Source organism: Dipteris shenzhenensis, chromosome 3 (genome assembly GCF_047967505.1).
Source record: "Dipteris shenzhenensis isolate YYH24624 ecotype China chromosome 3, Dip_SZ_1.0, whole genome shotgun sequence".
Lineage (NCBI taxonomy): Eukaryota > Viridiplantae > Streptophyta > Polypodiopsida > Gleicheniales > Dipteridaceae > Dipteris > Dipteris shenzhenensis.
In genome coordinates this window covers 5,639,852-5,654,557 of record NC_141598.1, presented here as the reverse complement: position 1 = coordinate 5,654,557, position 14,706 = coordinate 5,639,852, and the positions used below count along the sequence as shown (strand labels likewise).

The 14,706-nt window shown below is 42.9% G+C and overlaps 1 protein-coding gene across 2 annotated transcripts in view; it reads right to left on the bottom strand.

Annotated features, from left to right (window-relative positions):
• Positions 1–14,706, bottom strand: part of OVA9 (glutamine-tRNA ligase, putative / glutaminyl-tRNA synthetase, putative / GlnRS) — a 187,316-nt gene that overhangs the window by 105,958 nt on the left and 66,652 nt on the right. For both annotated transcript variants that reach the window (XM_087373033.1, XM_087373034.1), the window contains one exon: positions 955–1,010. In XM_087373033.1, the coding sequence (XP_087229159.1) occupies positions 955–1,010 (56 nt within the window). The remainder of the gene's footprint in view (positions 1–954; positions 1,011–14,706) is intronic.

Here is a 14,706-nt window from a genome sequence, read left to right as displayed (position 1 = left end):
GTCGAAGATGATGCTAAGATTGATATATATATAGTCGAGATATGACTATATTGTACTTAGGATTAGTACTATCATTTTGCATTTTCTGCATTCTGCATTGGTATGGATGCTCGTTTAGTAGCTCCAATACCACAGCTCATTGTATCAGGTTTTTCCCAGTCTCATAGACCCATCGATCTTCCGAAGACTTTAATAAACTCTCTCTCTCTCTCTCTCTCTCTCTCTCTCTCTCTCTCTCTCTTCCCAAATCAACTTGTCCCTCTAAGGATAGTGCTCACGAGTACTTGTACTCGCTTGTTTTGGTAATGTATGTTTGCATTCCTTTTTAGGACCATCTATTTGCATCTAATAGAAAATAAAATCATAACACGCGATTCAAGACCTCCATCAAACTATAGTCACATCCATTCATCTTGATCATCTATCAATCATGTGAGAGAAAGCACTCGCTTTTAACCCAACGTCCATACTTAAGTAGACTTTTTCCTCTATTCAATTTACAAAAGATCTTGCCAACTCGTAAAACCGCGCTCATATAAGTTCAATATGATTTCTCTCAGCTTTCATGCGCTATTCAGTTTTGTCATTCATTCCCATAGTCTGCATGTCCTTGCCCTTTACCCCTTGTGATACTATACTTAGACTGACTAAGAGATCTCGTATGAAATACTTTTTAGTCTATGACAATGATCAATTTTACCATCCACAATCCATTTTATAGACTTCTTGATTTAGAAGAGTTCTCTTGGCATTCGCCATGACCATTGTTTTTTTATACTTCCAGGATCTTCTCATTACTTCCTTGCACATGAGGATGATTTTGTTCAATTGTCAATCCCTTTGAAAAACTCATTTTAGTGCAAATCTATATTAGCATGTATAGATTAGAATAAATGCATAAAGCAATCCTTTCATTGTGATTAAAGAACAAACAACAAGTAAGAATTGCACAACCTCAAATAGCAATTCCCATCTTTGTCCTGCGCCAATCCAAAGTTGACAAACAACGCCTACAATCAAAGTTGGCAAACAAAGTAAACAATTCAAACCAACATTTTGGTAGCATAAGCTGAAAATGATCATGTTTAGTGTAATGAAATACGCAAACATTGTCATAGAATTTAGAAGATGAAGGACATAGCTTTTGATAATTTTAAAGTATTAAATTCCTAGCCCCTTAATGATTCAAAAACTTCATTATGTTTTGTGTATTGTTAATGATTCAAAAAACCTAACGAGTACTAACTTTTATCATTAAGACAACCATCCAATGTCTCCGAACCCATCTTGTGCTAGCTCAAGTGACAACCTCGGATAAGACATACTCTTGGTTAGACCCAAGTTACATCATGTGGACTTAACAAGCCACCAATCCAAATCATATAACGAGTTCTTTGACCTTGCACACACTTTGAGATGATGATTAGAGGTCCAAATCCCAACTATAACACATGTCAAACATCTCGTTCTTCAACAAGTAAAGAGGTAGTAAATGGCAACCCAACCAAAAGAAGAATGACCAACGTGGGAACCATAACAGCAGCAACAGGTGCATTTTTTCCACAATTTCAAAAGCAAAAAGGAGAAGATGGTGCCCTTCCAGCATCCACAACAAAGGGCTCAAAAATAATCCCGAGGAGAAGCATCCACGTCGTAGAATTCCCACCAAGTAAGGTTATTTGAAGCCATGGCTAGAAGAATCGGGTTTGCATAAGAAATTTCCGAATTGGTCCCCTTCAACACCATGATTTGTCATGGGGCGCAGTGGACAGCTCCGACCATGAGATCTTAGGTACTCGAAAGAGTAACAGCTATTGGTTGAATCCTCTATGGTCTTTGCTATTTACATTATGACAACAATCCAAAACGGAGCACACTGTTGTTTTACTACATCAATAAATATCTAGAAGAAAGAAAGAAAGAAAGTTTATTGGCTATGAAAGTTCAAAGGGTCCATTAGACAGAACAGAAAAATACAATGAAAGCTAAGGGGTGGGGCCACTAACAACGAGCACACTTGCCCGTGCCTAGGTTGTAGCAAACTACAAATAGCATTTGATGGGTTGTTTTTTAGCACCCATTTGCCAACAAATCTCCCTCTCAATAGGCCTAGGAGAACCGGTAAGTGTACGCTCAAGAGTCAGTATCACCACAACACGATTGATAGACAATTTGAGAAATCGCCCCATGCATCTTCCATATAATTCAGTGAAGTACCACAAAAAGGTTGGCATAGCCAAGCTTTGCATAAATTACAAAGCCTTGAACAAAATAACCATCAACTCATGTTTTCCCCTTCCCACCATTGACTATAGAATTGAGAAATCGAACGCAAAAGTGTTAAACATTCAACAAGATGATGCAAACAATTTTAAGGTCGTAATTGGCCTTTCTTTAGTCATTGGGTGTCCGCTTTCCTGCATAACATTTGGTCTTTCCAACGATGAGAAGCACAAGAATCTTGAGGTTGGTTTTGTAGCTTTGTTGATGTGAGAAGCAAACCTACTCACCATCAAGGAAGTACTCGGGCTACAATGTGACTCAAATCACATTTGCCTTGTGAAGGAGATCACAAGCTAGGAGTTTCCTATAGAAGCTGAAGATTTGCATATGAAAATTTGCCCAATATACTGCAAGCATATCAAGGATGTCTCCAAGATTGTATCGCTTCTAAGAAGTCCATGCATCAATCATCAACCCCTTCTTCTGTTTCAAATAGTCATTCATCATTAAAGCAAATTAAAATGAGTCATATATTTTACAATATGGGGAATTGACTGCAAATTTTGGAAAATCTTTGGTTGAATGTCACATTGGATAGGTCACCAAGCAAGTATCATATACATAATGGATGGTTGTTTTTCAAAGCAAGGCTTTTGGTGTTACATTAATGAGTGGGCAAGAAACAAAATGTGATAACCATCGGTTGCTACGTACATTAGAATAGTCAAACCCAAAGTATCTTCAGCCAAAATAAGGGCGTGCCTATGTACATATTACGGTGTCGCCTTCGTAAAAATTCAAGGGGATAGCAACTTGAATTTGCTTCGTTGGATACCCCAGAGCAAGTGTTCGAACAAAGCACCAAGTTTGAGCAAAGAAACAACATTTATCTCATGATGGTTGATTGCACCAGCAGTTTTGTCGCTTGTTTCATTTAGCCAACATGATTAAATGCCTACCCTCTTGTTCTACTTGCTCTCACTTTTTCATCGGTGTGTCTACAATGTTTAATGCTCTCAACATTCGCATATCACATTTGTTTTCAGCCAGAGCACCCCAGACTGAGCTCAAAGTCCATTCCCATCTTCTCTGCCACTGATCTAACCTAGGATGTCCTCTACCACCCTAAATGAGCTCACTATTAGAGATTAGCAAATGTATGCATTCTCGTTCTTGGACTAATCCTAGTCCCTTCTGGGCATCCCCACACTACTCCTTAACCAATGCAAAGCAATGGAAAAATGAGACTTGTTCTAGTTAACCAAAGTCAGCTTTCTTTGACCGAATTAAAACAAGATTTTCTTTTTTTTCTTGAGAGAAGTATAAATTTGTGACATCCTCTCAGTGTCTAACAAGTTTCCAAGAACTGAGCTTCTTGGTACAACCATTTACCCCCCAAAAAAAAGTGTGCAAGTGCGTGTCCATGCACGCGTGTGTGCACATGCATATATGTCTTTACACCACACATGCATGTACATATATATGGATTTAGATTAGATCCAGATGTAGACTTGAATTTGAATTCGTTTATTTGTATTTTTAGATATGCATTTATGCTAGAAATATTTATATTTCCTAAGGCAATGGCCAATGTTATGTAATAAGGACCCAGGGGAACTTTTTCCCTATATCCCTATCCTCAATTAGAGGTTGAGTTGGTGGATGAATTAGTCACCACACATCTTTTAACCCTAGTTAGGGTTCATTCAAGGGTTTCATCTCTATGACAACCCTAGCTTTGTAGTTCATTGTTGTTGCTGCAATTTCATTCCAGGTTGCTTCAGCTCCATTCTCTCGTGTTCTCTCACTTCCATTTCTAAACTCTGGTATCAAAGCAGGTTCCCCTTCGCTCCCACCCCTCTCCTCGCACATCCCACGGCCTCTAACTTCGATTCTATCGTGAAAAACTTCACTTTTGTCACGAAGAACTTGGGGCAAACAGTTCGCCTTGCTAGCAGCCACTTCAACTAAGGTCATCTTGCTCGGGCGCCACTTCTAGAGAAGTTCTAGCGCTGTTCTGGAACTTGGCCATATTTTGGAGGTTTTTTGCTGATTTTGAGCTGGTTTGGACCAGCCAGTGCCTCCTATTAATAGCAAGTCCAAGGCTAGGCACCTCTTTTTGAGCACTATGGGAGCTTCTTCTGGGCTGGGCGACCTCATTTTGGACCTGTTACAAAAACGGCCAGCTGAACCTGGTTTTTAAGGGATTTGTTGCTGATTTTCAAACCCAGCAATCATTCCTAGGCTAGGAGCCTATTTCGTGAGAGCTGGACATGCTTTTCAAGGTGTTTTTCAGGACTGCTTTGCTGTTTAGAAGCTTTTCTACCACTCACAAGACTGTTTTGGAGCTTGTGGAAACTTCTCCTTGCTGTTTTGAATCTGTCGCAGGTAGTATTGTGCAAGGACAGCTCATATTTTGCACCTTCCAGGTGCATTTTCAGTCCATACAGTTGGGGACTTGCTGTTTTTTTCAAAACAGAGATAAAAGTCAGCCATTTATTGCTTGCTAAGGCAAGCAATCTTGAAGGAAGCACATATAGTTCGTGGGAAATCATTCAGAGTTCACCTTGGAGCTCTTTTTATAGGCATTTTGCAGCCCATTTGCTTGGGTTTGGGTTTGGTAAACATTCAATTCTGTTACTGCTTGCATTCGGACCTCTTTTCCCTCTGAATTGCTTGCAATTGTTGGCCCTCGTGCCACTCGGGTTTGCTTTTGCAGGTAATATCAAGCATTCAGTTGGGTTTATGCCTTGTTCACCCGCTGGTTTTTTAGATAATTTTTTGAGATTGCAGCACATATCCCAACCTGGGATCTTTATGGTGTATTTTAGGGGCATCCTCAAGCCTAGTATAGGCTTTGGCAGTGATATCTGTTACTTGAGCAGGGTGTTCACAACAAGTGAACTTTGTTGAGATTATTTGCCTCTTTACATGTGACAGCCCTTGCCCTAGAGTGGTAACCTAGTGCATTAATTCCTAGGGTCAAGGGCAAGGGGGTGCAAGTGTGTGAGTGTGTAGCCTATATAAGGCTTGTACTTCACTTGTCTTGTCATACTTGATGAATGAATGAAAGCGTGAATGGATTCTACATTTGTGTACCACTTCTGCACTCCCTAGCCCCTCTCTCTCTCTCTCTCTCTCTCTCTCTCTCTCTCTCTCTCTCTCTCATAGCAGGAGGCAGAGTCGATGGACAGGATTTCCAGTATTATTTTGGTTCTCAGACTCCGTGACACCTGGACTTGTATCTTTGCATTGGCATATTGTACTCATCCCCCCTTTTGGCACCCAGGGGTGGTTTCCTTGCATCTAGTTTACTTTGTATTTAGGCTAAGATTTGACATTATGTACTTTCACTTGCATTGTATTGCGTAGCACTTAAATGATATTCGACGATGCCTCTTCTTTGTGGCACGTTGATTTTGTGCTATCTTGTATGCAGAGTTCTTGATGTCCCATGGGCCCATTTTGGCCTTTAGTGGACAATAATACACTTTCTTTCTTTCTTTCTTTCTCTCTCTCTCACACACACACACATACCATGTTTCAAACATGGTATCAAAGCAGATTAGTCCTACCATAGCCACCCTATTACGTCATCATCTCTCTGCCCTAACCTAACCCAACTTTGCTCAGCTCTTCTCCTCTTACCCGCCTCAGTTCTTCCTCATTCTACCTCTACCTGTCAACTGCCCCTACCCGTTTAGGTCTTTTGCCATAACCGCCTCTTTCTCCATAGCCTCCTGTGCTCAGTTTTGCCTCTCCTTGCAGCCTTTTTGCATTCATTCCTACTCACCTAGGGCCTCTCCACAGCCTGCCTTTATAGCCGCCTCTTTTCGGGATCTAGTGGAGCTCTAGGTGCTCTTCTAGGCAGCCTATTAGCTGGTTAGTCGGCACAGTCTCCAAGGCGTTCTTTGCACGTGTGGACCCTCGAGGCTCGAGGTCATTTCAGAGCTTTCTGTCGCCAAAAATCAGGGTTTCCAGGATGCTGCAGCAGAAGTTGACCACCTGTGGGCATTGGTTGCAGAATTTTGAGGCCCTTGCAGGCTTTTCTGACCTAGTTTGGAGCTGCTATTGCATTTTCGCCTATCAGCCAGGTTGCATTGTGGAGGGCTGCTACTTCATTTCGGAACACTTTAGAGAACCGCCTGATCAGTTTTGGACCTGATGGTGCATTTTGGTACAACTACACATCTACTACAGCATCTTGGTGTAGCTTGGAACTGCCTCACAACTTTCGAGATATACTTTTGCATTTGGCACCTCTACAGCTACCTCCTCGAGGGTTTCGGATGAATTGCAGTACCTTGAGCAGTCATCACGCCCACAAGTTCTGTTCCCTTGGCTCATTCTTGCATTATAGGGTATCTACTTATTGTTTTTTTGACTTGGGTTCACTCAGTTCTGCATTTTGAGGCGTATTCTTGCTGCTTTTCATGAGGGTTTGAATTTTGGAGTCTCTGAGGCTATCCACCAACTGCTGGACAGAGCCCTAGACCAGCCCCTCTATTTGCTGCTCATTCATTTCAGCTTGCTGGCTCTTCATTTGCTGCGAAATCCGTTACCTCAGTTTGCTACTATGGAGCCTTGTCCTCATGCTGAAGACTCATCAACACCACTCTCAGCTAGGGATGAACAGAATGACAAAGCACTGCTGCTTATTGGTGTGAGGATGGCTAACAAACTACTACAGCATCTTGACCTCACTACGTCAGCCAAGGAGACCATGGACAAGCTCGAGAATATTTACGATACATCTACTGGACCTGAGGAGCACACTTTATCTGCAATATTACATGATCCATCCCTCTTTGAGCTGATGATCATGTGTTTTTGTGTTGAGTCATAAGGTTCTCAGCCTTGACTTGTCCCTCTAAAATGAATGTATTTGGAGTCAATAAGAGGTACTCTACCTTGGGTTGTCTCCAAAAAATCAATGTATTGTCTTTTACTTTGGTTTGATGGTATTAACCACCCAGTTCAGAGTAAGGGGGTGATGAGTGATGGTCTACCCTTGCTAGTTGCACAGCTCAGAAGTAACTATCACACGGGAGGTGTTGGATAGTTGGACTTGCTCTTTGCAGTATTGTGGTGGAGGGAGGATTGGTCTACTTTTTGCGTGTTGGGCGACCTGGGTTTGACACTCTCTACTCTGAAGGGAGGTCTTGGAGATATCATAGCCAAAGAGAGTGTTGATGTGATGTGTTGGTGTGTAGTACTTAGAGATCTAGTACTAGTTCATGTGTGAGTCATGTGTGAGTGCCACGTGCCACTACGGGGCTTATCCCATATGCACTTGGTGCAAGTGTGTAGCCTCTCCCTGTTTTTGTCTGGTAGAAACAAGCTTCAAAGCAAATTTTGCCTTTTCTACTTGCTTTCCAAGCGAGCTAGCCAAACGTGGCTCCTGAAGCTGTTTTTAGCGAAAGGGATTTTACCCTCTCTAAACCACTTGCAAGTACATATGGCATAGCTCCCATAGTGACATGTGGCACTCACACATGAACTAGTACCAAATCTCCTAGTACTACATACCAACACATCACATCAACACACTCTTTGGCTATGATATCTCCAACAAGTCACAGGCTAGGAGCGTGCTCCAAGGGTATTCTAACACATCCCCTTGCTGATTTTCGACTACCAGGGTAGTGTGTGGGTTGCTAGTGGGCTTCCAGAAGCTCAAAAAAACTTTGTTTTTGTGCCAAGACCCTCCAGATCAGTTAGTTTTTGCTGCATACCTGCTGTCCGCGCTAGGATGGCCATGGAGTTAGCATTGGGTTCTGATGGCTTTGCTAGCCCCAATTTGGTTGCTTGAGTATTCAAGTGATTGATCTTTCGAGTGTTGTGCAAAGTCGAGGCTTTGTTGTATTTTGACATCACTGAATATAATTAAAGAAATACCACAAGGGGCGCCAACGATTTTGGGGCCAATCTGGTGTCTAGTGCAAACTAGGGGCATTCTAGCTCTTGGATTGTGTGTTGGAAGTTTATTTGTTTGCTGTCTTGAATTTTCTAAGTGGCTGTAATTAAGTGATTTGCTCATTATTTCGGATTTACTGCCCTTTGGAGAGCCCGAAGGCTGATGACAACTAGGCTCTTTGGAGTTTTTGATTCGCAATCTATAGTTGCCAAGGACGTTCGGGATTATGTTACCAGTGATGATGCGTGTCCCGGCCCTATAGCACCAGGTACTCCTTCACAACAAGGGGAGAAGGGGGGGGGGGGTCATGGTGGTGGTGTAGGTCGTGGGCAGCAAGGACAACAAGCTTCCCCGTATGGGCAAGCATCTGCAAGGATTACTCCTAAGAAAAGGAGATGGGATACTTGTAATGCTCAAGCCTTGTCTTTGATTCCATAGAATATCAAGCGGTTTATTGTCCCTCATATTAGGTCCTGCCGGACTACTGAAGAAGCCTGGGATATTTTGGGACATACGTATCAAACTCGTAATGAGGCCAGACTCTGATATTTCCATAGAGAGCTTCATCATTTGCACATGGCTCTATTGAAGGGTCGCGTAACAAGGGTCGATGAGAAACGCCGTCACGTCAACTAGGATAGATAAAAAAAGGAGTACAAGGTACTTGTACCTGAGACGTTTCCCGAATACTTCAGCCCATACCATGGAGGGGGGTTTGTAGGCCATCTTCTCCCGGTCGTATTGATGCCGTCTGGGACTTGGTGTGTGCCATGTAGCTTTAGTTATTGGCACTTAGGTCACCTAGTACTATTAGTGTCTTATGACCCCTAGTACTAGTGGTACCACTAGAACACTAGGTCCTAGGTTTTCTTTTATAGTACCTTGTACTTTTATTTTCATTCTAGTTGTTGATGTGATGGCTTCCACTTATTGCTCCATCCTTTTGCTTCCGTGAGCCTACAGGGAGGTGCCCTAGGTGTCACATAAGACTATGTGTCCTATGTGGCCTAAAAGGCACTAACACTACAAGTGCCTATATTTATGCCTACAAGGCACATACCATGGCCTATAGGGCATCACTAGAACCACCAGAAGATGGTCTACAAACCCCCCTCCATGGGATGGGCTGAAGTACTCCCGAAACGTCTCAAAATACCTAGTATTTTTTTGTCATGGTGGCACATGTTCATCCAAAAGGATATAGCCACCTATGAATGTACAAGGGATGTCAGTTCATGTAACAAAGGGAACCAAGTGTAAAGCCTGTCGCAAGACTTCGAACTTGAACCGACGAAGTGCCTTTGTAAACATATCTGCTATGTTGTCCTGTGGGAAGATAGGACAACTCTATGTCTCCTGCTGTCAACCGCTCCCGAACATAATGATAGTGAACTTCAATATGTTTGGTACGCGCATGAAACACTGGGTTACACACAATGGCCAAAGTACTCTAGCTGTCAGTGTAGACAATAGTGGAAGATGTCTGGCGAATACCAAGATCTATAAGTCACTGTCGAAGCCAAACACACTCTACTGTAGCGGTGAAAGCTGCCCTGTACTCAGCCTCACAGCTAGATGTGGCAACTGTTGGTTGCTTCTTGCTGAGCCAAGAAATACATGAATTGCCAAGCAAAAAACAATTGCCAGTATGTGACACTCTGGTGTCGGAACATCCTGCCCAGTCACTATCCGTGTAAGCATGCATGGTAAGTGAACCCTGATCACCATAGCAGAGGGCTAAATCCTGAGTGGCTCTAAGATATCTGAAGACTCTCTTCACTGCCTGCCAATGCTGTGAACTGGGCATGTGCATGAATCTACTAAGCTGAGATACTGCATACTCTGCAAGTCAAGTCTGGTGTGACATAAATAAATAAGGCATCCAACAGCCTGCTGATAAAGAGTGATATCACATGGTGGGCTCCCATCATGAGCTGAGAATTTGAAGCCAGGGTCCACTGGAGTAGAGATTGGCTTGCAATTTTTAAACTGAAAACGATCAAGGAGCTGTCCAATATACTTGGACTGAGACATCATGATACCCCCCTCAACATGAGCAAACTGAATGCCCAAATAATAATGGAGCTGTCCCATGTCTGACATGTCAAAAATCTGCTACAAATCAGCCTTGAAAGCTGCAATCTGCTGAGTATCTGGGCCCGTGATGGCAATATCATCCACATATAAAATCAGCACTAAAAAATCAGATCCACTCCCGCGGACATAAAGAGTAGGGATAGTAAGTGTGCATGAATTTTGGCATACCATGCCCTGGGTGCCTGCTTCAAACCATAAAGGGCTTTTCTAAGCCGGCATACCTTATTTTCAGAATTAACAACCTCAAAGCCAGGAGGTTGTGTGACATATACTTCTTCCTGCAGATCCCCATGAAGAAAAGCACTCTTGATGTCAAGTTGGTGCACTTGCCAATGATGATGGGCTGCAATGGCAATCACACATCTGATGGTAGTAATCCTGGATGTGGGAGCAAATGTCCCCTCAAAGTCAATGCCTTGTTCTTGGGCATACCCATTTGCAACAAGTCCGGCTTTGTATCAATCGAAACTGCCATCAGATTTCCTTTTTAATTTGTAGATCCACCAGGTACCAATGGCATGCTTGCCGGGAGGGAGATCTACTAATTCCCATGTGTCATTTTTGGCACTGGATTGTAACTCAGCTCTCATTGCATCCATCCACTCTTTGCTGTCAAAAGCATCTTTATGGCACAAAGGCTCTTCATTGCAAGCTGTAGCAAGGAGTGCAAACTCAAGAAAGTGACCATGCATTTGTCTAATCCCTGATCTTGTCCGGGCAGCAAAAGGCTGATCTTGTTTGCTGTCCCTCCATGTATCAAGAAGCCATCTGGGAACTTGCCTTTGCTATCTATTGACAGCTCTTTCTTCAATGACTGCATCATGAATAGTGGGATCATTTTGTGCTAGAAGAGAAAGTTGCAAATCAGCATGGGGTAGTGGCTGACTATTACTTGGTGGACGGCCTATAGGAGGCTCATGTTGCTAGTCAAAGTCCTCTTCTGAGGATGGCAGAGGTAACCAAGATTCAAAGGCATCAAACATGTCAACATCTGGCTTAGCTTTGCAGTCCACAAGAGGAGAAGCTGAATGTTCAGCAAAGATTACATCTCTACTGACAATAATCTTCCCAATATTTGGTTAATATAACCGATACCCTCTGCTCTCCTGGCTGTAACCAATAAGCTTATGTCTCAGCTGAGATGGTACATGAACATATGCAAGAGACCCAAAAACTCTCATGTGTGAAAGTGAAGGCTTCCTGCCTTTCCATGCTTCATAAGGTGTAAGAGTCTTCAATGCCCGTGTCGGTGATCTATTCAGCACATAGTCGGCACACATCACTGCATCAAGCCAAAATTTATTGGGCAAATACTTGGCCTTAAGCATGCATCTGGCCATCTCCATTGTGGACCTGTTTTTCCTTTCAGAAACAGGATTCTGCTGAGGAGTGTAAGGAGTAGTGCATGAATGAATAGTGCATGAGTGAATAATGCCCCGTTAAGAAAGAAATGCATCAAACTCCTTTAACATATACTCTCCCCCCCATCTGTGTTGAGGGTGACAAGCTTGCATCCTGATTCATTCTCAACCATATTCAGCCACCTCTGAAAGCATGAGAAAACTTCAGATTTGGCTTTTAAATGATATACCCAGCAATATCTTGTGAAATCATCAATGAGAGTCATGAAATATTTGTACCCTCCAATGGCATTTTTCCTCATTGGGCCACAGACATCATTGTGCACTAGCTGCAATTAGTGAGAGTTTTGGACAATTCTTTTGAAAAGAAAACCGATGCATCTTACCCAAAAGAAAACCCTCACACACATGTTTGGAAACTGTGTGAGTTTGAGGTACATCATCTGCCATCTGCTGTGAATGTAGCTTTGCAAGAGCTCTATAATTAAGATGACCCATTCTCTCATGCCAAAGATGAGTTTCAGCAAGCTGTGAATCTGAAATAGCAAATGCTTCAATAGAAAGTGCAGCTGAGTGATGATTAAGGTGATAAAGCCCCTTTTGCAAAGTGCCATTCAGAACTATGGCATTGTAGGCATCTGTAGCCATCAAAAATCACTCTGAAACATGAAGTAGCAATTGCTGAAATTGAGATCCGGTTGACTTCAATTCCAGGCACAAAGAGAACATTTGTCAAAGTGATAGGATGACTTGAAATAGATGTGAGCTGCACATGTCCAATTCCTTTTGCAGCATATGAAGCATTACCGGACGTGTGGAATAATGATTCTCTTGCATGATAAAGCAATACATGAATGTGTTTTGCATCTCTTGCATCCCATCTTGACTGTTCTTGAGTTGGAAGAGCAGCAGCAGGAGTGCTAGAAGATGAGGCATCATGAGAAGTACCCCCTGCAGAGGGACCAATAGTAGAGGCAACCACTGTAGCATTGGCTGGCCTCAGATCAACCCAGAAACAATATTCCACAAATGCTTTGCAACTAGAATATGTTTCATAAGATAAGACCACATCGGATAGTTGGTGCCATCCAACTTATGATCTTCATGGAGAACGCCAAATAGATCTTGATTGTTCCCAGCCATAGCAAATGTGATACCTTGAAAGAGACCTGAAAACCCAAAAGCCTCAAGGCTATCACTGCAAAAGCTGGCTGTCCAAAAATGACTGAAAATATCTGCGAATTTCCCACCCAAATCAAAGGGCAAATGCAGATCTGCTGACCCAAGTGTGACTGTGGTAGGCAATGTTCACTGCAAAAGCAGCAAATCTAGCAAAAGCCCCAAATTTAATGAGGGCAAATAGGCCAAAAACAATGTATGATAATCTGACCCAATGTATAGCCTCAAGGCTTGAAACTGCAAAAATATGAGTTACTGTCCCAAACACCAGTTGAAATTGAGCTCCCAACACAAAAGCCCCAAATTTTGTTGACCTGAGTGATGACGTGGCACAATGTGACAGTCCTGAACCTGAAATTAACTGAAAACTTCAATTTTTGGAAGGATTTCAGTTGTTCGCCTTGTCCAAAGTATTGTATTGACAGGTTGAAGGTCCAAATGTCAAAAGCCCTAAATTTTTCTGTTGGAAATTAGGGTTTGACAGTAAAAACTGTCAAAAACAGTAAAATACTGCAAATGTTGCTTGTGAATCAGCTTCTGGTCCTTTGAGATTAGGACTGAGACTCAAAAGGCCTCTGTAGGTAGGGTATAACAAACCACGAAGCTGCTGCAGCAGGTTGAAGTGCAAAAGACAGCTGCAGCGTAGCTGGAACAGCCCTTAGACACCTCGAACTTAGTGTGTGGCTGGTAGTATCTCCTTTGGAGGGCTCTGAACAGGTCGCGATAGCAGAACGTCTTCAGCAAATGATTGTGGAGAGGTCACGGGAGCTAGGCACCTGGATCTGGGTCTGGTTAAAGTCGCGGGAGCTAGGCGTCTGGAACAGCAGTGTAAAGGTGACGACAGATGGTCACGAGTACTATGGAGGACCTCGAAAATGCTGCAGCTGAAGCCTACAAGCAGTCGCCTCAGTCTGGGAACAGCAATGAGGCGCTTTTTGGCAACGAAAAAACACTGGAAGCCTTGGACAGCAGCTGGAGGAAACGTATGGGATCCGTACGTAGCTGTACGAACGTCCGTACAGTTGTACGAACAGTACAGAAAAGAGGCGCAGGAAGCAGATCTGGGCTCTGGTACCACTGAAGGGTCGCGTAGACAAAAGAGAGCACGTACAAGGTACAAGGGTCGATGAGAAACGCCATCACGTCAACTAGGATAGATGAAAAAAGGAGTACAAGGTACTTGTGCCTAGACCTACGACTAAGTGTCCTAGGTGTCACATAGGACTAAGTGTCCTATGTGGCCGAAAAGGCACTAACACTACAAGTGCCTATATTTATGCCTACAAGGCACATACCATGGCCTATAGGGCATCACTAGAACCACCAGGAGATGGCCTACATCTATGCAGGAACATGTCAACCGGATTCACGATTTGCAAGAACAACTCTTGAACAGTGATGAGGTCATTACTGACACACAGCTTCTTAGCATTACTTTGAACTCCTTAAAAAGTCTTACCTTTCTTTTCATACGTCTCTCAACCTTTCAATGCAAGGGAATCAAAATCGCCTCACTTTTCAAGAGTTGGTAGCACTCTCTTTGCAAGAGAAGCAAACACGAAACAATATGGCTTCATGTTCTCGCAGTGGGAAGCATGCTTTTTCAGTGAAGGATAAGGGGAAAAATAAAGTTCATCCAAGTCATGCCTCTAGCAGTGGCTCCACATGCATGTGGGAAAGATATAAAGGATGCCTCAAAGCCTTTCAAGAAAGACAAGTGCCATTTTTGCAAAAAGCCTGGTCATCACATCAATGAATGCCCCAAGAGGCTTGCAAAAGAGACGAAGAAAGAGTCTGGTATGGCAGTTTCAGGCTCAACTCACCATGCAAGTTCTAAGGATACTTCTACTCATTTGTTGAGCATGATCCACTACTTGTATGGCCACTGTTAGGGGTGTGGTTACATTGGCCGCATTTCATGGATGGAAG